The 22,920-nt window shown below is 35.9% G+C and overlaps 2 protein-coding genes across 2 annotated transcripts; both read left to right on the top strand.

Annotated features, from left to right (window-relative positions):
- Positions 1-6,024: 6,024 nt before the first annotated feature.
- On the top strand, positions 6,025-8,359 carry LOC134840343 (calbindin-32-like). Its single transcript, XM_063856105.1, has 3 exons — positions 6,025-6,599; positions 6,981-7,163; positions 7,997-8,359. The coding sequence occupies exons 1-3, from the start codon at positions 6,344-6,346 to the stop codon at positions 8,152-8,154; spliced, it is 597 nt and encodes a 198-aa protein (XP_063712175.1). The 5' UTR covers positions 6,025-6,343; the 3' UTR covers positions 8,155-8,359.
- Positions 8,360-16,204: 7,845 nt separating this feature from the next.
- LOC134839933 (uncharacterized) lies at positions 16,205-17,925 on the top strand. Its single transcript, XM_063855561.1, has 3 exons — positions 16,205-16,412; positions 17,099-17,270; positions 17,585-17,925. Exons 1-3 carry the CDS (start codon positions 16,281-16,283, stop codon positions 17,923-17,925), a joined length of 645 nt encoding a protein of 214 aa, XP_063711631.1. The 5' UTR covers positions 16,205-16,280.
- Positions 17,926-22,920: the final 4,995 nt, after the last annotated feature.

Here is a 22,920-nt window from a genome sequence, read left to right as displayed (position 1 = left end):
TTGACCTCTAGCTTCAGGTATACCTCAACATGACTACTTTCGACTGCAATACTGGTACCACGTGAGAAAATTAGAAGCAAAAAATGGCCTTGAGTCGCATTAAAGAGCCTCGCTCAACAAAGTAACTGAGTGTGGAATGAAGGTAAATAAATGTCTCCAAAAAAAGAGGTCGAAGTCCACTTTTTCTGAATTTCAGGCGTTTTTAATCCTCCAAAAACCTGATTTTAACGTAACCCACAGACAAAAAACACAATTTTTTGAATTTTTCAATAAATAGATATAAACTCAAAGAAAGCCGGTTGCTGCACAAATAGCACAAAAAACTGAGACCAAAAAAACAACGTCATTTTTTCAAATTGCGTCGTTTTTTTTAGTTCGTAGTGGCTGTAACATTTTTAAAAAAATCCTAGAAATTTGACATTAATAGTTAATTGGCACATTTGACATCATTTTTTTTCTTCATAAAAACAGAAAAAACATTAAACATTTTGATCATTTTTTCAAATTCTTTTGCATCTTACAGAAAAATGACCCAAGCAAAATTGCGAAAACGTTTTTTCTAGGAATGATACTTGAAATTATTTTCATTATAAGCCTGCACGCTTGCTTTATTTGCTCGAAATTAGGTTGAACATAACACTTCAAACCGGTTTTTCATAAGATTTGGAAACTTTAAAAAAACTGTTTTTATCTCAACTGCAAAGACTTGTTTGATTTATTCCTTTATAATTTTGGTGCTATTTGGGTTACCTGATTGCGCGAGGAAAAAAAAGAAGGAAAAACTAAAAAAAACGCGAAGACAGACTTCCCCGTTTTCATTGAACTGAATAAAAAAGTGTGTGGTAAAATTTCTTGCACAAAAAGACTATTAGAATGTTAGAAATTCGAAAAGTTTTTTGTGTTTACATACCCCTTTCGATAACAGGTTTCGTGAGTTATTATTCTCTGACTGAAATGTCGGTTCACTGTCACAAGCCATTTATAACAAAATTTTAGTTTAAAGAAAAGACGGCTGGTAGTGCAGCAGGGCAAAACCCCGAACAATCCGACCATTTCATATTTAGAACTTAGAGATCATTGCATGAATTTTGTAGGTCGATTTTTATCCCCAAGCATGGAAAGAAAACAAAATCATCACCTCAAACGTAATATAAACTAGAAAGTGATAAATGTTGCTCCAAGTAGAAAAATCAATTAGGGCAAAAAGGCTTACTTCAACCAATTTGAAACGATTTTTAAGACGCATTAAATGAAATATATCGCGCATTTATTGTCCCAAATTGAACAAAGAGGCAATCTTTAAACCCCATAACTTTACAAATAATGGTTGCAGGTGAAATAATTCTTCAAATTTAAGCTCATGACAACAACACATTATAAATGTTTTTAAAAAAACGTCAAATATGGTTAGTTAAAAATTCGAACTTTGTCTGAAGAAAAAAACCACCCGAGCATAAATTTTCCGTTACTTTCGTTACGAAACTGGAAACGAGACTGCTCATATCAGGTTAGAGCCCTGATTTTTCCGACTACCTGTTAAAGTCAATGAGGCAGTAATGACATGAAAAAAAATTCAATTTAGTAAATTAATTTTTTCTTAACTTTTATTTTTTTTGTCCAAAAATCATCACCCCAAACGTAATATAAACTAAAAAGTGATAAAAATTGCTCCAAGTAACAAATTAGTTAGGGCAAGTAAGCTTCCTTCAACCAATCTGAAACGATTTTTAAGACGCATTAAATCTCGCGTTAATAGCGGGAAATTTATCGCGCATTATTTGTCACAAATTTGCCAAAATGGCAATCTTTAAAACCCATAACGTTACAAAAAAAATCACAGGTATAATATCTTTTGATATTTTTTCTATGAAAATCATACCCCACGCGCAATATAAACTACAAAAAAAATAGTTTTCGCTCCTTGTAACAAATTAATTATGGCAAATAAGCTTTTTTCAACCAATTTGGAACGATTTCTCAGACGGATTAAATCTTTGCTTACGCGTTAATCGCACGAAATATATCACGCGTTAATAGCGCGAAATATATCACGCATTAATTGTCACAAATTTGCCAATCTTTAAACCCCATCTCTTTACAATAAAAGATCACAGGTGTAATATCTTTTCAAATTTATGCTCTTGATTTGTCACAGGGGAAATATCTTTTCAAAGGGGAAAATAAATTATGGCAAATAAGCTTCCTTCAACGACTTCGAATTGATTTCTAAGACGCATTAAAAATCCGCTGACGCGTTAATAGCGCGAAATATATATCGCGCGTTAGTTGTCACAAATTTGCCAAAACGGCAATTTTTAAGCCCCGTAACTCTACAAAAATTGACCACATATGAAATATCTATTCAAATATAAAATCAGGACAACAATACCTTTTAAATGATTTAAAAACTGTCAAAAATGGTTAGTTAAAAAGTTGAATATTTTCTGAAGAAAAAAACAACACGAGTACAAATATTCCGTTACTTTTGTTACAAAACTGGTGGGAACAAGACTGCCCATGAAGTTTCCGATATTCCGACTGTTGTTTGAGTTCTATGGACCAGTAAAAACATGAAAAAACTAAATGTAATAAAATAAAATGGATTTTTTTAGTTTGAGGTTTTTCGTGAAGAGCATGACATATAAAGTACAAATTGATCATTTTCGCTCCTAATAATAAACCAATTAGGGCAAAAAATTTCCTTCAACTATTTTGGAACGATTTCTGAAGCGGATTTTATCTCCGCTTTCGCGTTGATTGCGCGAAAACTATCGCGCGTTGAATGACCGCAAAATCTATTGCGCGTTAAATACTCATTTGACGGATTTTTTATCAGGGATGGGGAATAACAAGGTTTTCTGGTGAGAACGGCTGTCAGCTCCACTCCTGCTTGAGGTTCCGTGAGTAAAACATGTGACTTTAAACTGAGCGAGTAACAAAAAGAAATTGATGGCTCAACAAATACGAGTTCAGCAGTTGAAAAAAATCAACGGGACATGCAGGAACGACTGCGTGCTCAAAATTGATATTCAATAAAAGAAAGTAAAAGAGTATTGAATCTTTCTTAAAATGCGCGCGATGTGAGAGACGTAACAGTGGAAACCTTTAAATTGTACAAGAGTCTCTTGGGTATAACAATCAAGTATGAAGGTGTGAAAGCTTGCCATGTCCTGCCTGGAGATCCGGGTAATTTACTTCTCAGCGTAATTTGTAAATTCATTCATTTCGAGGACAAAACGCAAGCCTGGAAAAAAAGAAGGGCTCTTAGCAAAATGATCAAACCCAACAAACAAAAAGTTTATTGTTTTGAACGAAACATTGCCAGAAGCTGACGCGGAGATCAAAGCAACTGCTGTTCTTATGGGATTACACACGACGGTGACCAACAATTGCATTGTGTCAGTTGCAGTAAGTGTTGAAGTTGGATCGAAAAAGTACATAAAAGTCCATAGCTTCGATGATCTCAAGAAATTGGACCCAAATGTGATCAAACGAGATTTTGTTGAGGCTTACAACAGCAGCGGGAGTGCAAATGATAGAGTGTCACTAGAGGGAAAAATTATATGTGAACATTTAATAGACTCATAAACTCTACACAGTTACACGAACTGAAAAATTTTGTTGAGCATTTCATACTTTCGGTTAAAATAAAATAAAAAATATAATGAGTTGATACTAAAGCGCCGTGCAACTCTGCACTAACTAAATTTTGATGTATTAATTATACTATTGCTTTTATGTTTTTCGTTTGAACTCTGAGAGGGAATTTCTGGTTTTCTCCCCACTCTTTTGATTGGGGAGAAAAAATTCAAATAAATTAAATTGTCAGAAACAACTTAACCCAAAACTTTTTCTTACTAATTCCTATTGTCAGAAAAAACAAATTTCAGATTGAACTCAGACGGTCAGTTCCATTTGCCGTTCTTGTGATAACGCGAGCGCTCCAGGTTGGTTGGATTAATACAACTTCTAAGCCTGGGAGGGGTCTTATGACCTGGTCATTTGAGTAAACTTTGTGATAATGCGGAGTAAACCATAAAATAAAATTTATCTCAAAGTTACAGTTATTCTAAATTTGAGTTTTTTTTATGTAATACTTGGACATAAGTGAGTAATCTTCGAGTCTCTACAGCGAAGAAGTGTAATAAAAAACACTGCAGATCAAAAAATTTTCTTTTTTTTCTGAAACAGCCAAGTTAGGGTTATTGTTCACATACATGAACAGCGTTTAAAACATAAGGACGTATAAGGTAAAACTTTCAGGTCAACTAAGGTAGTTTGTGATTTTTTGACCCTCTCTCTCTTGTTTTTTCCCCTAACGAGACATACAAAGCAGTATATCATGAATACCACCGAGCAACTTTTTTTGCAAAATATTACATCGTTACCAAAAAGCCTGGAAGAAGTTGAATATAGCCTAACTCAACTAAAATATTTGCATAGCGTTATACGTTGCACCGAATCTTGGCTTTCACTAAAGCAATTTCAAAGTTTTTAAAATCAATGAGTATCAACTTCTCCTTGAAAGTTGTCGTAAGCTTATGGGAGGAGGCGTATGCTTATATATAAAATGTGGAGTAAATTAAGACACAAAAAAAATAACCAGCACTAACAATGTTCAATTATTATGCAGCAAAATTACAAATAAAAAAAAACTTTAAAAATCAGACCTTTCTGATACTACAAAAAAATTTGGATGATATTATAGTAGCACCATCTACACATCACTTACTTTGTGGAGACTTTAATATTGGTATTTTAAGAAAAAACCAAAGACTTTCTGAATTGATAAGCAATTTAATCGGAAAAGATCTCTTACTGCAAAAAGGAAAACAAGCAACCAGAGAAATTGAGACCAGGAAGACGTGTATAGATCTGATGTTTCCAATGTAAGATAATCAGTAACCATCTTCAAAAAATCGATAACTGATCACAATGGGGTGATTTTAAACGCAACATCACAAACATAAAAAATGAATCTTTCATTACCGAAATCAGACTATGAAGCAAACTTGAACCGCAATCTTTTCTGAAAGATCTAAATGAGTCTTTATATGAAAACTTATTCAATGTTGAAACAAAAATACTCAAATGAAAGGCTATGAGCTTTTTTGTTGCTGAAAGAAAAACTAAGAGAGTTGAATTTAAGTTGTTATCTTTCTAATCTTATTCTCAACTAGCGCATACGCTTTACTAGACATAGATTATACCTCACCTAACGGATGAGGGTATAACAACCCCGATGCCCAATTGCAAACTCCATTTCTAGTTTAAATTCGCTACTATTTCATTACTAGGTTCAAACTTTGTTGCTTATCTGTTGGAAAAACGCATCTAATTGATTTAAGCTTCATACCATACTGTTAGTTACTAACAATTTGGAAAATTAGCCAATGACACCAAAGGAATCGAAAACAATAAACAGACAGATCGCCAGGTATTCGAATTAATTCTGATTAAAACTGTTAAAAACATGCAATTTCTCGTCAAGAAAGCTGCAAAGGAACATTTTTTAACCTGAATATTGATAAAAGTTCGGCAGAAAAAAAAGTAATCAAACTTTAATTTAAATTAATTCCGAGTGATTTATTTAGGTTTCCTTTAAAAAAACATTTTCATAAGTTTTTTCACTGCCTCAGTTTTTGTGTTCAAATGAAATAATGATTTTCAAACTATGAATTTTTTTGATAGAAATTGGAAAAATGTGCTTGGAAAATAAAATGAAACGACATATTGTCTGTATCATATTTCGATTCTCAGCCCTCAAATAATTCTGGATGTTTTTGTTCGATATAAATCGGTGGATACATTACCATAATCAATGACCGGATCATTATGAACCCTCGAGTTGGTCAGTTTTATACGCCTTTTCCCCCGATAATGCATGTTACGTAACATTTCTTGTTCACGTGGCGCATCTTAGAACAAAGCAGCATAATGATGATCGTATCTTTGATAATAACAGGAAAAAAAACACCTGAATTTGGTAGACTTTTTTGTTAGACAAAATCCTGCTTTATTCTATCACGACGGTTATTGAAACGGCTGATGATTTATATCATGACATTTGTTTCATTGGTTAGTCTTCTTGATTGAAATAAAAATTAGCGATGCACGAAATGATGCTGAGAGATGACAAAAGCCGTCTAAAACGCAAGTCCCCTCTCATAAAATTGGTGTAATCATCAAAAACGCGTAACGTCATATTGTTTAAAAAAAGACCCGTATAAGTACCTTTGCGACTGAAAAATCCCTAAAAGCGATAAAAGAGACTACGTAACGTAAAAGTATGATATAAATTGTCTGAAAAACAGCTTAGTATTTGATTAAAATTTGTCCGAAAATGTCGACCAGTTCGAACTTCATGTTGCAGTTCAATGACTCACGCACAATCAGTTTGATGGATTTCCTGAAGATCTGGAAGCACTACGACATTGATAAGTCCGGTTATCTGGAAACAACGAACAGTTTCGGAGACAAAAGCGAGTTTGAGAAGTTCCTGGGAGACCTGCTGGAGATCATGCTCAATGAGAAGCCTGAGGATGAAGAAGTCAAGAGAATCTCGAAGTCTTTCATCAAGACTTATGACGTCAACAAAGGTCAGATTCTGAAATAAAAATCAGGGTCAGAATCAGAGAGGGGGGGGGGGGGGGGGTCAAAATCAGATTGGGTCATAATCAGAAGGGGTTAAAAGTATATATTACAAAATCGGGATCTTTCATGAAAGTTTTCTGTTAGTTCTATTTTTTGAAGCGCAAAATGGAAGTTATATTTTTTGCCAACGTGAGTTTTATAATTATGCTGGCTGCAAGATGTCAACAAATCAAAAAAGTTGCGACGAGAAAAGCTCAGACCTTTTTTTGTCTAAGACTATTCAAACCTCCATTTCAGGGTTTACCGAACAATCAAAGTGGACATTCTAAATGAGCAATCATCATGAGATAGGCGGAGGGTGTTTTAAAGTTGCCATCTTTTTTCAGACAATCGCCTGCAGATTTCTGAGTTGATAGAGGCACTCCCGGTGGAGAGGAATTTCCTGCAGCAGTTCCTGGGCAGTGAGATCACGCACATGGACGTGGACATCATCTTCGACCACTACGACAAGGACGAGTCTGGACAGATCCAGCACGAGGAGGTCGCCATGCTAGTCAGAGACATATACTGTGAGTTGAACGTCTGGATCTTTCCCATTATACTTCCCCCCCCCCCCCCGAATCATAGCACCGCCTAATGCAAATTATTTTTGTATTGGCGGTATGACTTTTTTGTTACTAGGCTGGTGAAAAGGGAGCTATATAAAAAAAAAGATTTTTCATAAGGCGAGGTTCTAGAAGTTCGCGTTTTCTTTCGGAGGTCCGACCACACGGCATCCAGCGTTTCCCCGTTTCAAGGACATCTGTTCTTATTCATGTTCTACTGCCTCGAGAAGTCAAAACAGAACTATTTTTTCGTACGTTTTTCGAACTAATTATGGGTACGACTCATCAATTTTTTAATTTAAGAAAAGATCATTAGTCTGCGCTTCACTCTCAGTGCTTGCGTTAGTTTTTCTAAGAGCTTCTGCAATTTCAAATTTGTCTTTAAATTAAACCTATTTAACCAACAAACAGTACAAACATGTTTTTTTAGATTATGATTTATTGCTATTGTTTCTGTGGTTCAGACCATTGTGTAATTCATTTTGGTTGGTTTTCTGGGCTGACAAAGTTGCCTCATCCTCAACGAGCATAGATGACCGTGAGCTTCAAACCAGTGACCTTCCATTTTAGATGCACAGACTACAGCCACTTCATCTCTTAACCTGTTCTTCTTAATAAAGTGCCATTGCAAAATTTTAAGGTCTTAAATTGATAGTTTTCTAAATTATTGAATCCACAATAATTTTAAGCAACTCATGTAGAGTTCCATGTACTTCCTTCATCGGAATTGATGAGCCTTTTTCTTTTTCTTCTTCTAAACTCGAAAATAGTATATTAATGCTTGTTTTTTTTTGCAGACAAGAAAGTGGACTCTGTGAAAGACAAGGAGGAGTTGGACAAATTCATTGCCAAGAGACAACAGGATGTGATCTCAATGGTCGACAAGGACGGAGACGGAATGATAGACAAAAACGAGATCAGACGAGTGTTCAAGATGCTGTTTAAGCTCAAATAAAAAAGCTGTCAGCTTTCTGGATATAACATGAAGCTAAATCTAAAACACTAAATCGACCCAATGATTTGATAATTATATCGTCATATAATCTCATTTGAAATGCACATTCATAAAATATCATCAGTTTCGTTGCTACGATGAGCCATTAGATGAGAAAAAGTCATTTCAAAATTAGTCACGTCAAAAGACTGGAAATCAGACATGACCTAAAAAAGTGACCTAAAAACATGACCTTAAAGATTTAAATAAAAAAGTGAGTAGCTTATTTCAAATTTGAGTTTTAAGTCCCAAAAATCAATTCTATTGTCTGAATTAGGACACAAAAGCCAAGGAATCAGTGACTGAGGAAACAAAAAAAAACTACATATAGCTTCTTTGAATCGCTTTTGCGTTTGCAAACTTTTTCAGCACCCAAAGAAAACAGTTAAGCTCTATTTTATTCGAACGACTTCTGCGTACCCGGGTTGTCAGCCATTCAAAAAGTTGACCAATTATAGCTATATTGTGACTTTTATTGCAACAGCTATATTAACCAAAGAAGCAAAGAGCAACCTTAAAAAGTTAAAATGGATTCGCTAGAGCTCAAAATAACTATTTACTTAAATTAAAGAAAACACGGTAACTTGGTCCAATATTTTTGTGGTCTTACCTGTTTTGTCAATTGATTCACTTTTATGTCGTCCACAGATAACGAAATTGATTTTAAATTGAGTCTAAGCCATGTTTTTTGAAAGAAAAAAATCAATTATAACTCATTTTGAATGAATGTTAAAATAGATTCGCTAGAGATCAAAATAATTATTGACTGAAATTAGAGAAAACACGTTAACTTGGCCCAATATTTTTGTGGTCTTACCTGTGTTGTCAAACGATTCACTTTCATGTCGTCTTCAGATAACAAAATTGACTTCAACTTCATCCTAAACCATGTTTTTCGACAGATAAAAAATCAATTATAATTCAACTTGAATGAATCCATTGTAATGAGTCGTAATCCGAAAAAACTTTAGAAAGAATTTTTTTCAACTTTAATGACTTGTGACGTTCAATAGCCGGTTACTGTGCAAGTATGGCAGAATGTTCCGCCCATAGTCCTGAAAAATTGTTTCCAGTATAGGTTCACATTGATCAATAAAATTTATTTGAATGACCACTTGAAAGAACCCAATCTGGGAGATCGCCACTAGAAAAGTTCTACCTGTTTTCAATCGTCTCCGAGCGCAAAAAAGAACAGCTTTTAATGTGATAGTGGTCTAATACCACCGTTTTTTCGTTACAATCCTAGAGAAAGAAAAGTTTTCAAGACTATAGAACTGAAAAGTTATTTAGTTAGAAATCTGGTAAATTAAATGTGGAAATTTGAGTGATATGTAATCAATGGAGAAAACCGATACCATGAGAAAAGTGAGAATATTAAATTTATTAACTCCATATTTCCTATAAATGTGGTCTCCAGAAACGTATGGAGAAAGTTGTTAATTTCCATCCGTGTCATTTTGCTAATCAATTTTTAAAAAAAGTCGGATAAAAGTTTGAGAGACAGTTGTCAAGTTTTCGATTATTGGTAACAATTGAAAATTTATGATGCTTTTTAGAGTTGATCATTAACTGCTTTACTCGTTGATATAACTTGAATAGTTCGTCGGATGTGATTGATTTGCTGAGAGTCAAAGATTCACATTTACCGCGAATCATTTTACAGAAGATTTCGTATAAATGAAGCTCTTGTATATTATATTTTTTCTTTTTTTCCGCAATAAGTATATTGATCCGAATTTTTTCTTGAAAGATAAGACTCTAATCAATCTGTTGATGTTGAAATCATTCTTATCAATGTTTGATTTGAAAGTTGACCTGTATCTTAACACGCCATATTGAACAACAGTTATTTTAACGTAGGTTTGGTAAAACTTGTTCAGTTGTTGTTTATTTAAAATATCACGCAGTTGATAAACATTTCCGCAGAAGTTATTAAGCTTAATATTAACAATATCAATCTGATCTATGAATTCCATTTATTTATCGAATTCTATTTGTTTATTGTTTTGCTCAAGGTCTTCGTTGTTCATTTTAAATGAGTAGTTATTTTTTTCCATTCCGTTTTGTGAAATCAGCTGCTTTAGTTTTATTTAAGTTCAAAGTCAGTTTGCTTTCATCTAATTATTCCTGTGCTTTTGCCGATGCCTTTTTATGGTTTCCAATAAGTATGGATTTTTCAGATAGAGTTTTAATGGCTGTATCGTCGGCATAGAGAAAGGCATTTGTGTTTTCATTGGGTACTCCGCACTTTTTTTTGACTTTGCGATTTGATTCTGTTGATGCTTACAAACTGTTTACGTTCTGATAAATTTGAAACTAGAAAATCATATGATGGTCATTTAAAACCGTAATCAAAAAGTTTTTTTTTAGAATAAGCTTGTGAAAAACAGTATCAAACGCTTTTCTTAAATAAAGAAAAACACTCAGATTCGAAAGCTTCGGAATTCCCTACTGTAATCCTGGCTGGCAATCTGGTCTGGCGTTAAGAGGTTCCGTTCCAGTCTTTGGGCTGAAGTATCAGATCGAACAACATTATTAAATGCCTGGGACCATTTAGTATTAGGTTTACGACCAAAATGCAATTCATAAGGCGATTTCTTAAGCAATGAGTGGTTACTCTTGCGAATATCTTCAATTATTTGTTGAATCGTTTTCTTAAAGTTTTTGAACTTAGGATCAAGTTTTGCAGTACCCAGTTTTCGCTTTATGGTCTGAATCGAGCGTTCAACCAAACCACTGCCTCTATGATCGCCAACTGGTGAGAGGATATGTTTAATACCTCTGCTAGAGCAAAATTCCTGCACCAAGTTATTTTTAAAACCTGAACCATGATCCGTATTGAGTGAGGTAAACCATGAATACAAATATAAGATGCAGGAAATTTAGTAACCTTCTTAGCCCCAGTAAATTTAGAAATAAGGACGGAAAGAAACTTAGAGAAACGATCAATTGCTACCAAAAGAAAGATCTTAGAACCCTTATCATCAAGTATAGGACCAATAAAATCTAGTTGTAACTCCTGATTGGGTCCAGAAAGAGTAGGCAAAGATTGTGCAGTATTAAAGGTTGTTGCGGGTGTAAGATTCTTACCAAACAAGGTGCATTCACGGCATTTCTCGCACGTTTCGATGATCTGACGGTTCAGAAATGGCCAGTAGAGATACTCGGAGGGCGCCATCATAACCTCTTGTCCCGGGTGAGAGCGGTGAAGGCGAGTAAGCACAGCTTGTCGAAGAGGTTCGGGTATGGCTTGTTTATTATCAATAACTACACAGTTATTAACCACCGCTGCTTTGGTCTAAAATTGAGCCATAGAAGAACCGAGCTTATTGAAAGATGTGATGTCCTTGTTGATGATAGCTCGTTTCATAGGTCCAAGAAAGCGGTCCCCCTTCGTCAATTCTGCCAAAAGGTCTGCATTTAAGAGTCCGGGCAACCCCACAATTTCTTTCTTTGAAGAGGAAAGAAGAGGTTTGCCTCCATTGACGACAAGAACCCCAATTCTTGCGGCAGTGTTAACCTTTCCAGGTTTCGACAGGCGACAATGTCTGATCGCCTCCAACAGCTGAGTATGACCATCCTTCCGTGTCGTGGTTCTGGTAGCAACAAAACGGGTTTTGGCAGCTCGTTCTCGAGTCCGGTTTCGCTGACGTATCTGATCCAGTCGTGAGATTCGGCTCAACTGTCGATATCTCATGGGTGGACGTGGACTGGGTCGACGGAAGTTTGGGGAATTGAGTGGAAATGGTTCTGCGAACGTTTGTAAATCAGCCTGTTCGGCTGTCGAATTGAGTAAAGTCTGTGAGTCAAGTTGAGTGAGGGTAGAATTCAAGTCAGTAGTAGTAGTCTGATTAATGCCAGGCGGTTGGTTTATGTCGATAGATTTTAGATTTGAAAACGATGAAAATGGAATGAGATGACTGTTTTGTAAAAAATCAGGTCGGAGACAATGAATTTTGGAAACGCAAACTGGTCTACGAATATCAATTTGCATACCAGTTTCTGATTGGTAATTCTCATGTGAGCATAAACCTACGCCCTCAATCGGTAAAGAATTCAAACAATCCATTTGCATAACACGATTTGATTGGTTGAAACTTTGAGCAAACTTTCCATCTCCCCCTACCGGCGGGTAACGTAATGAAATGGTAATATCATACTGCGACGAGAATTGAACACCCTCTTGCGATGGCGGACAACTTGTATCCCTCAATTTGGATGAATTGTCAGAATGAATAAAAGTGAGGGTCCGGTGAAAAGCCTCAATAGATTTAACAACAAAGAGTTCGTCGTATTTAGAGGGCTCAGGAGCTGGAAACATGGGATAACGAGATAAGTAATCGACTATCCCCAACGTGACCCCGGGAACATGAATGACCTCGAAATCGTTCAGTAATAAGCGATCAGCCCAGCGAGCAAGACGAGATTGATGCGACTTATTATTGTAAATTTCATTTAATGCCGAAATGATAGCTTTACGATCAGTCAACACTTGAAAACGAGTACCCAACAGATAGGTACAAAAATGGTCGCAGGCCCAAACAATTGTCAACAATTCCAATTCATTGGTACTATATTTAGCCTCCGCTTTATTAAGGAAACGCGAAGCAAAAGCAGTTGGGGCCCAAACTCCCGGTTCGATTTCTTGTTCAAGGCAAGCTCCTAAGCCATTATGACTAGCGTCACATTTTACCCTTGAGCCTTTTGATGAATCAAAATGATAAAGACCAGGGATTTTTGCGATCATATTGATATGCTTTTAAAAGCATTATTCTGCTCCTCTCCCCACATGAACGACTGTTTGTTACAGGCTTTCAAAGACGCGCGAAAATGAACGGTATGGGTATGCAAATCGGGTATGAACCGTTGTAAGTGATTCAACGTTCCCATGAACGAGCGTAGTTGTTTCAGAGTTCGCGGAGGTTTGAGTGATTGAATTGCCCCGATCTTTGAAAACTTAGGGGAGTACACATCCTCCTTAACGTCAAACCCTAACCTGTTACTTGGTTAACAGCGAAAGCACACTTACTCAGTTTTAGAGCCCAGCCTTCCACATCAAGTCTTTTCATCACCTTTTCAACCAGTTCGTTATGTTCCTGGACATCTCCTTTTGTAATTATCAAAATGTCATCATGACAACAAATGACACCCTCTAGCCCCTCTAAGGTACAGTCCATTGCCTTCTGGAATTCGGTAGGCATATCAGTTAAACCATAAAACCCGGTCTTGAATCGGTACGTTCCCGTAGCCTCTCCACACAAAATATGAAAGTTACAATGACTACTTGTAGCGATGACAAAGGCAACTGACTGAATGCATACTTCAAATCCAAGGAGGTGAACCAAACCTTTCCAGGTACATTTCGAGTTATAATCTGCGCCGCGGAATCGATAAGTTCATGAAAGCTCGGCATCTGATACTTGTTCTTCCAGATCTGAGCATTCATTGGTTTAGCATTAACAGCCAGTTTGATTGAACCATCCTTTTTTGCAGTTAATAATAGGCGCTATGAAGAAATCAGTTGTACACTTGTCCAATTTTTCAATATGACCCTGCTTCATCAGAAGTTTTATTTCGCTCGCTACTCTATCCTGAATATGGATCGGAACCTTGCGTCGTTTAATCTGACGTGGCACCAAAGGAATTCTAATCACAATTCTTCTACTAGAGAAGCAAAAGCGTCAACAGTACTTCTTTTTTCTATGAAGCCGATCTGAAATTGATGTAATATTTTTTGTTGATTAACAAAGTCTAAAAGTCGGTTGTATATCAATCATTCCAGTCGTTTGACAACAACAGCTAAAAGTGATTTAGTCTGAAATTGGAAATTTCATCTTTATTCCGCTCTTTAGGTATAGGTATCATTTTTGCAATTTTTATTGAGCTCGGAAAAATATTGTTGTCAAAACTTTTTTGAAATAAAATAGTTAGGACAGGCTCCAACAGTTCTCTTATTGATAAAATGTAAGCATGATTGATGTTGCGGCAATCCAGGCTGAATTTATTTTTCAAATTTCCTAAGATTTGTATAATTTCATAGCGTGTCACTAGTCTCAAAAACATTGACTTTTCTACATATTTTTTTGCTGTTATGTCTGTGTGGTATATGAAAGCGTTTGCTAATTTTTCGCTTAAAAACGCAAAATAATTGTTAAGAAAATTTGTATCTGTGTTAAAATTATCTGTGTTAAAACACTTGTTTGCAATCCCAGTCAGATTGTTAGCCAATTGAAAAAATTCTTTCTTTTTTTGCGGCTGCGTCTGCAGTTTGCTCTGATAATTTTTTTTTTCTGTTTTGCTGTGAATCTTTCGACCAAAATGTTTTTCAATTTTTATTTATCTCTATCCTCTGAAGTCCAATTTTTCGAAAAAAGAATCTTCTAAGCCTATTCTTTTAGTTTGCTACATTTTAAACCTGGTAATCAACCCAAAAGGTCTTGTCTTCATTTACCCTTTTTGGTTTTTCAGGGAATTTTTTTTCAAATTGTCAATAAGAATTGCGTGAAGTTGAGTAGAGCCCGCATCGCAGCTTAAATCATTCGCATTTTCTTTTAAGTAGTCGAAGCCCATTTGCAAGCTAGTTTTTAACTATTCTATGAAATCTTTTATTTTGAGTAGGTACCACTTTCTAGATAGATAAATTTTTTCAGTTTGAATTTTTTTTACCTGCCTCATTTAAATAAATAACCAAAGATGATCTGAGGTTGATGTTTTCCTTACCATACTTCTGCCTTTATGACTTGAAAAAAAAATCTATTCATGTTTTAAACTTTGTTGTTAACCTTGTACGTTCTTTGGTATTCATGCAGAAAAGTTCATTCAGCTACTCATACTGTTTATATCGAAGTCTCCGCATATTATTTGATTTGATCCTGGGTCAACCACTAAACTTTCACTCGGTGGAATGTACAAGAAGGCTAAACTTATTTTAGTTTTACAGTTCAATTTTAATTTATTATTTAAAGATTATTGTCGTTAACTTTTTGCTTTCTCTGATACATAGCTTTCATTAAGCTTTCAACCTGCGATTGAGCTTCGTATGGTTTTGAGCCCCCAAAGCTACAAGCTTTGTCAAAAATCTTGAATTCCTTGAGACATGATTTGAGCTTACAAATTCAAACCTGAGTTGAAACGAAAACGTTTCTTTTTAAATTCCACTTCCTGCAACACGATCGATTGTGCTGAACCAGTTTTAATTTTTCACCAATTTTCTCTTTTTAGGTTTTCAGGAGCTCTCTTCTTCTAGAATTTTCTAGATCTGCATATTCAACAAGAAGAGAAATTTGATTCGGAAGTTAAAAAATTTTTATGAACGACAATCCGGTTGTCGGAAAACAAAAACATTCTACGCTATAGTTTCTTTTCAACCCTTCTATAAGGGGAAGGTCGGAAAAATATTTTATAAGGCCTTATCTATTGGTAAATAATCGATGGAAAATTGATAAGCCCTCTCGAAGTCTACCCTGATGCAATTCATTCAAATCATATTTACCACAAAACTTTTATTCTTTACAAAAATTAAAAACTGAGGAGAAATGTGGTGAGCTTTTGCAGTGTCTTTTGCTAGGTCAATTTACTGATCAGGCACTTATACGACAAATCATTGGGAACTACACATTATTTTCGCAGTCAACTGATTGGTTGCAGCTTCCTAATAAACAGCGCACGCGAATCTCATTAATTTAGCTGCAAAAAACATTCACCCTGGTCATTTTGGTTTTAACTGAATTCTCTGCTTGAAAAACAAGCTGAAATTTTCTGATCTTAACAGATGTCAATTATTTTCCCCATTATCGTAGGTCAGCTCGGGTTTAAAAAGTTGAAAATATTTTGAAATTTTGTGAACGTGAGGCACTTACAGCTTACGCATTCACACTCAAAAACTTGCTTCACCATTTCAACGATTTCAAACGATTTGCATTTAATTGCTTTCCCTGTACTCTTAGCACATAGCAAGGTAGGTGTTTTCAAAACAGCCTTCATTTTAAAAGCATGCATGAGACACCATAAACTGGTCTATAAAACGATTAACAAGCATTGAATTTTTTTTAAATACCAACCATTAAAAAACGTCCCTTGCTATAGCTATGGCTATTTCGAGGCCTCTTATCCAACACATATCAGCCAACGAATTTTTGAAGTTCCGCAGCAGAAAATCTAATGAAACGACTCTGAGTTTTCTTGAAGCTTCTCAAATTTACAATCACTACGTTATTCAGGTAACAATTTATTGTTAGCTTTGCTCGTGGACGACAAGCCCATGCTAGAAATTCACCTGCTTACTTTTTAAAAGCTAAGACCATCATGAAATCTTAACCGGCTGGGAGCTCGGTTTTTGGAAAAATTTTGAAAATTTTGCAGGCCTTTTTTGCTAAGGTTGATCAATTCGATTTTCCGAGCTCTTCGAAAATACTTTAAGGACTTTATTTTGCCAAAAAAATTCTGCTCCGCCGACAAGCTTTTCAAAAAAAGGCTCCTTTAGAAAAATATTTAGAGGTTGGTCTGCCAAAAATGGATGTCCCAAATTATATCAAAGGAAGGGGACCCTTTGGAAATATTTGGCAACCAGAATTGAGGGAAGAGAGGGTCGACCCCCAAGCCCCCACGGCACGCTACTGATTTCAACTGAATAACTGTCTCACCAAATTTGTGATCAGGAGCTATTTTTTGACCAGGAGAAACGCCTTTCAGTAGAAAGGTGGGTTATTCGAGCCGCACAACGAGCCGGCCTCTGAGCCGAGGGTATGGCAGCAACCCCTAGCTCAAACAAAATTAAAAATGCTAAAAATGCGTGTAGATCAATCAGCATCATAATAACAGCGAACCTCCGCAATGAGCCGAGCGGCTCGTATGTTGTTCTTTTACCCCGTGGACAAATGGTCCTAATATAAATTTTGATATTCAGGTTTCAGACTCTGCCAGTGTGTTCAGACTGACTGGTGGGCAAATCGAAGAGGGTCAAGGTCACCTCGGGTCACCGTATGAACATGACCTGGTGCAGTTCATTTTGGGCGAGGCGCCTGATAAAACAGACATCGATGCATTCGCTCAATTCAGTGCCAAGTTGTTCAATAAAGGTGATAAAAGTAATTTAAAAATGCATGAAGGTCTTAATCACCGCTAAGTAAAGAATTTGAATCAGCGATTGGTCAGTCATTCACTTGTAAGAGCACGAGAGAGGCCTTTTGATTGACTCTTTTTCATGAATAACCGGTTTATTTTTCCATATTTTTGGTTTCTTCAGTCCTAATTTTTGCCATTATTAGTGTTATGATTTAAATTAATCATAAATTACAAACATCTCAATTTTAGCTAAGATATGATCACATTCTGCATTTCAAAGTAGACTGATACTTTTTATCTTAAATGGGTCTCATATGTTGCTTATCAGGTCAAATGCTCGACAAAACGAACGTAGTCAGCATCCTCCCAGTACATAATACATTCATGCGACAGTTCCTCGGCACCCGAGTCAAGGATTACGACTATGAGATCATTTTCGAACACTACGACAAACGAGGCTTCGGAGAATTACGACCAGACGAAATCTCTGATCTCGCACGAGACCTGTTGGCGAAAAACTGCGAGACTGAAGACGAGAGAAAAAGACAAGAGGATGTTATAAAGAGATACACTAAAACTCTGATGCATATTATGGATAAAACTAGAAGTGGATATGCTAATAGGCTGGATTTGAAACGATTTCTAAAACTGTACCTGAAACTCTCATAAATTCAACTCCTCCTGACTATAATAAACATGGTAGCCAGCAGATTTAACCTTGAAACAATGGTTCTAGATGCGATTAAAACACTTAATTAGAAATGTACTTACAGAACGCGCATTGTTGTTTCGACTTTCGAAGGAAACTGTGATCACCTATATCCGATGTAGCCTTTGAGCACTGTTTCACATTTCGAAGTAACCTTCTATGACGCAACTTTTTACATGACGTCAAAATACTCATGCATGATATTTTTTTTCATGAGGTTAAAAACGTTAAAAGCCTGCCATTTCTTCTGAACAAAGACCTGCTAATTAGTTTCTTCAATTACTTTCTTTTATGCTCACCGCCCCAGTATTAAAATTGACGTACAATGGTACTAAGGGCGGTGACGTCCCTAATGACGGAAAGACCGAATGATGGATAACTAATTTCAGCCCATCGAATTGAGTTTTCAAAAACTGCAAAAAATTTAGCGAGCAGGAATGTCAAACAATTCTCATTAGTTTAAAATGTTCCATTATTTGGTCCCCACATCGTGATAATTGCCCCGGGCAATTGAGCTCAGTACAACAATACCTTTAATTCAGATGGCACAAAAAAATCCACCAAAAATGGCTAGTTAAAAGTCGAAATTGGTCTGAAGGAAAAAAACTACCCCGATCACAAATATTTTGTCAATTTCTTCGAAAATAGTCGGACTAATAAAGAGCAGAGGAAAAAAGTTAGCCGCGAAAGAAATTATGACGCTCAAAAACAAGACACAGTCTTAATTTTTCAGAAAGTTGTAACTCCTAACTGACTAGCCTGTATTTTTTTTCTGAGAAAGTGATGGAAAATCTGTGTCGCCAAAATGATGTACGGTACGGTGCAGATAACTTAACGATTTTTGAGATTATCATGGAAAAACTGGATCTAAATAAAACGCTTGTTCTATCATGTTGAAAAACAGTGAATTTCAATTAATAATGAGCTAATTCTTAAACACAGTGACAGGATGGCCACAGTGTCTGAAAAATCGCGGGCACTGACAGCACTGATACTCACACAAAGAAAAATGCAAGGCACTGACATTTTTTGAAAAAATAGCCTATTTTGGTTTTCTGACCCAGCTTTTTTTCATTGGCCCAACTTTTTTCGACCCAACTAATTTCTTCTTCTTAGAGCTGCTCAAAAAAAATTTATACCTGAAAAAAAAATTTATACTGTGTAAGTCTGCTGAGATTTTTGATTTTGAACCATTCAGTTAAGAAGCGCGATGAAAAAAAAACTAGCACCGATATTCACTTGCTGGCACTGACAGATCACGCTTCGCACTGGTTTGGCACTGACCACATCGATATCGTGGCCACCCACAGTGAAGTCACGTTGAAGCCACACAGGAGACAGGGAGGATTGAAAAGCAAAAAAAAGACAGAAATATCGACCACGCACGCTCCAAAGTGCAAAGAAGTATGAGTTTAATGCTATTAAAGAACAAAAACCGTTACCACAATTAAATTTGGAATGATTACTGCGCCGAGTTCAATCGAATCCTAGATTACGCTTCATCAGAAAACTGTTACACAGCTCACATCAATTACTACCAATAAGCTCTTTTCAAATTTTAAGGGTGATCACAGGACGCAATTTTGACAGAATTTCTTTGCCGCAGGCGAAAATTAAAAAAAAAACCGACCAACAAAAAGCGTTTTTGGGTTCTCTTCTCACGATGGCGCGCTAGCCCCTTAAAGTTAGTATACATTGGCGCCAAAGACGCCTTTAAAAAAATGTCTATTTGACTGCCAGCCAAAATTGGATGTCTTAAATAGTACCAAGAGGGGGGCGGGGGGTAACCCTCTGGTTCGGCATTTTAGTTAGTCAAATCGTGATAAAAAAATTGTGGAAAATCAATAAACAGTTTGAGCGATTTCAGAATCTTGATTGCAGATTTTAACCTTGATTTTTCTAACGGTTCGTTAACTCAAAGACTTTGTCTTATTGTCCTGAAAATAGATAAGAGCAGAAATCGAAAAAGTGAAACATAAAGTGAGTTGGCCGATCAAAACTAGATATAGTTCAACATTACAAAAAGAGAACTTTTTGGGTAGTCAGGAGGAAGAATGCATACGGTGGACGAGTCTGCACCCTCCCTTAAACTCGCAACCGTCAGTTAAATATATGCATCCAGAAAATACACTCGAGGAACAACGATTGTTTCTGGATGTACTTTAATTTGCATCAAAAAAAGTAAACAAAAACAAGCTCCTTCTGACTTTTTAAATGGCTATGGGTACAAAGTAGGAGCCGCACTTCACAAAAACGAGCAACAAAACGTCAAGAAGCAGCTGTGAGAAGGTAGAAAAAATATTAACACGTTTTTTGAAAAACAAATGAGCTCTGCGGGAATCGAACCTCAATCATCGAGCGCCCAAATAAACGTCTTCACTCCGCCCGTTGACCTCTAAAACAATTGAACTATTTTCTTAAATACTCTGAAGTTATTTTGGCAATGGGTTTGGCTACGAGTGGCAAATTAAAACTTCATCAACTAGTCTCTTTAAGTAACTAGCGCATGACTCGCACCTACGGTGCTTCAAATAGATCGTTGAACGTTACAAAGAGCTTCCAAAAACATGTACTAAAACAGCGATATTTAATGCAACCGTGAAAATGAACTGGGATCATCTATCAGGTATTTCTTTTTCACCAAAACACCACCAATGATTTGAGCAGATAAGAGTAGAGCGCAGATTTGCTGCCCTATATTGATCCCCGACAGCACCCCACAAGGTTAACAATTTCAATTTCTAGTACCTGTATATAAAGTATTAAAAAATCATGAGAAAAGCCATATCTCAGAAACAAGAAAGGTTTAAGCAATAAAAAACAGAGTCCAGACTTGTATCCTTACAGCACCCCCTGAATGTAAACTGACAGATCCCCACTGCTAGGGTTGAGAATTTTAAGATCGGTTAGTTTTTTTTGAAAAAAAAATTATTGAAATCGAAAAAGATTTGATGATTCACATTTAGAGGCTAGATTTGCAACGCCAATCTGTAAAAGACAGAAACCCGCCTCAAGGTTGAGAATACGAAGTTCTGTTAATTTTTTTTATCTAAACATTTGGAAAAAAATTAAAAATCATAAAAAACGCCACATCTTGCATACCAAAGAAAAATGAGCAGTAACATTTGAAGAGAAGAATTAGAACCTTTGAGTTTACCCGGATAGCACACCACCACCATAAGGTTGAGATTTTCAAGTTCCGACATTTTTTTGAATCTTTCAAGTTTTTTGAGAAATCTTTCAAGAATCTTTCAAGTTTTTTCCAAACATTTTTTTCAAATTTTTTGAGAAAAAATAAAATCATAAGAAACGCCATATCAAGAAAACTAAAGGACTTGAGCATTCATATTTGGAAGCCAGCTTTGCAGCCCCTGAGAGTACCTTGTCAATCGCCCCTAAAGGGTTAAGAAATTCAAGTTTGTTTTTTTTCTGTATGTTTTCGAAAAAAAAAATGAAAAAATCATAAAAACGCCGTATCTCGAAATCAAAAATTCGAGCTCACATCAGTCATACTTGGACGCCCTGATTGTGACCTGACAGCACTCAACCATAGGTTCAGTTTTTATTTCTAAATTTTTTGGAAAAAAATGAAAATATCATAGAAAAGGCTATATCTCAAAAAAAAAGGATTTGAGCAGTCATACTTGGACGCCAGATTTTCGCGTCCCAGTATAGGTTTGAGATTTTCGGTTAGTTTTTTATATCTAAGTTTTTTTTGAAATAAATGAGAACACCATAAAAACGCCATATCTCGAAAACAAAAAAAGATTTGAGGCGTCATACTAGGACGCCAGATTTAAAACCTCTGAATGTACCATGACAGCTTGCAAGTATAGGGTTGAAATCTTCTAGTTCGATTAATTTTTTTTCACATCTAAATTTTTGAGAAAAAAACATTGAAAATAATATAAACAACGCCATATCTTGAAAAGCAAATGATTTGAGCAGTCATATTTGGACGCCAGCTTTGCAATCCCTGAGAGTACCCTGTCAATCGTCACTATAGGGTTGAGAAATTCAAATTTGGTAAGTTTATTCCATCTTTGTTTTCGAAACATATTGAAAAAGTCATAAAAACTACCAATCTCGAAAACCACAAGAAGTTGCGCGTCATACTTGGACTCCAGTTTTGCAACCCTGATTGTACCCTGACAGCACCTTACTATAGGGTTGGGAATTTTCTGTCTGATTATTTTTTACATCAAGTTTTTCAATACAAATAGATAAAATCATAAAAAACGCCGTGCGTCGAAAACTAAAAGGATTTGAGCATTCACATCAGTCATACTTGGCCACCAGATTTGCAACCCCTCAGTGTAAACTGACAGCTCCCGCCACAGGGTTGAAATTTTAACTTGCTTAATTTTTCTACATCTAAATTTTTCAAAAAAAAAACATAAAAACTGCCATATCTTGAAAAATGGATTTGTGCAGTCATACTTGGACGCCACATTTGCAATCCCTGAGCGTCCCCTCACAGCTTGCAACTATAGGGCTGAATTATTCAAGATCAATTAGTTTTTTTTTCATTGAATATTTCAGAAAATCATAAAAAACGCCACATCTCGAAAGACGAAACGATTTGAGCAGTCATACTTGCACGCCAGTTTTCCAAATCTTGAGTTTACGCTGAAAGCACCCCATTATAGGGTTGCAAATTTCAAGCTCGGATAGTTTTTTTATACCTAATTTTGAAAAAAAATTGAAATTATCATAAAAAAACGTCATATCTCGTAGACAAAAATGATCTGAGCAGTCACACATGGACGCCAGATGTTTTTTGAGAAAAAACAAGGGAAATCTTAAAAAATCAAAACAAGTAAGGCTTCCCAAATAACAATGAAAATATCATAAACAATGCCAAATCTCGAAAACCATAAAGATTTGAGCATTCATACTTGGATGAAAGATTTGCAACCCCTGAAAGTCCCTTGACAGATTGCAACTATAAGTTT

Source organism: Symsagittifera roscoffensis, chromosome 2, assembly GCF_963678635.1.
Source record: "Symsagittifera roscoffensis chromosome 2, txSymRosc1.1, whole genome shotgun sequence".
Lineage (NCBI taxonomy): Eukaryota > Metazoa > Xenacoelomorpha > Acoela > Convolutidae > Symsagittifera > Symsagittifera roscoffensis.
Note: the sequence above shows the minus strand (reverse complement) of the source record. Positions and strands in the feature narration are given on the sequence as shown.

Coding starts and splice junctions, on each gene's coding strand:
- LOC134839933 (XM_063855561.1), top strand. CDS start 16,281: ATGGCTATTTCGAGGCCTCTTATCCAACACATATCAGCCAACGAATTT. Junction 16,413..17,098: donor ACAATCACTACGTTATTCAG/GTAACAATTTAT, acceptor TTTGATATTCAG/GTTTCAGACTCTGCCAGTGT. Junction 17,271..17,584: donor TGCCAAGTTGTTCAATAAAG/GTGATAAAAGTA, acceptor GTTGCTTATCAG/GTCAAATGCTCGACAAAACG.
- LOC134840343 (XM_063856105.1), top strand. CDS start 6,344: ATGTCGACCAGTTCGAACTTCATGTTGCAGTTCAATGACTCACGCACA. Junction 6,600..6,980: donor GACTTATGACGTCAACAAAG/GTCAGATTCTGA, acceptor ATCTTTTTTCAG/ACAATCGCCTGCAGATTTCT. Junction 7,164..7,996: donor GCTAGTCAGAGACATATACT/GTGAGTTGAACG, acceptor TTTTTTTTGCAG/ACAAGAAAGTGGACTCTGTG.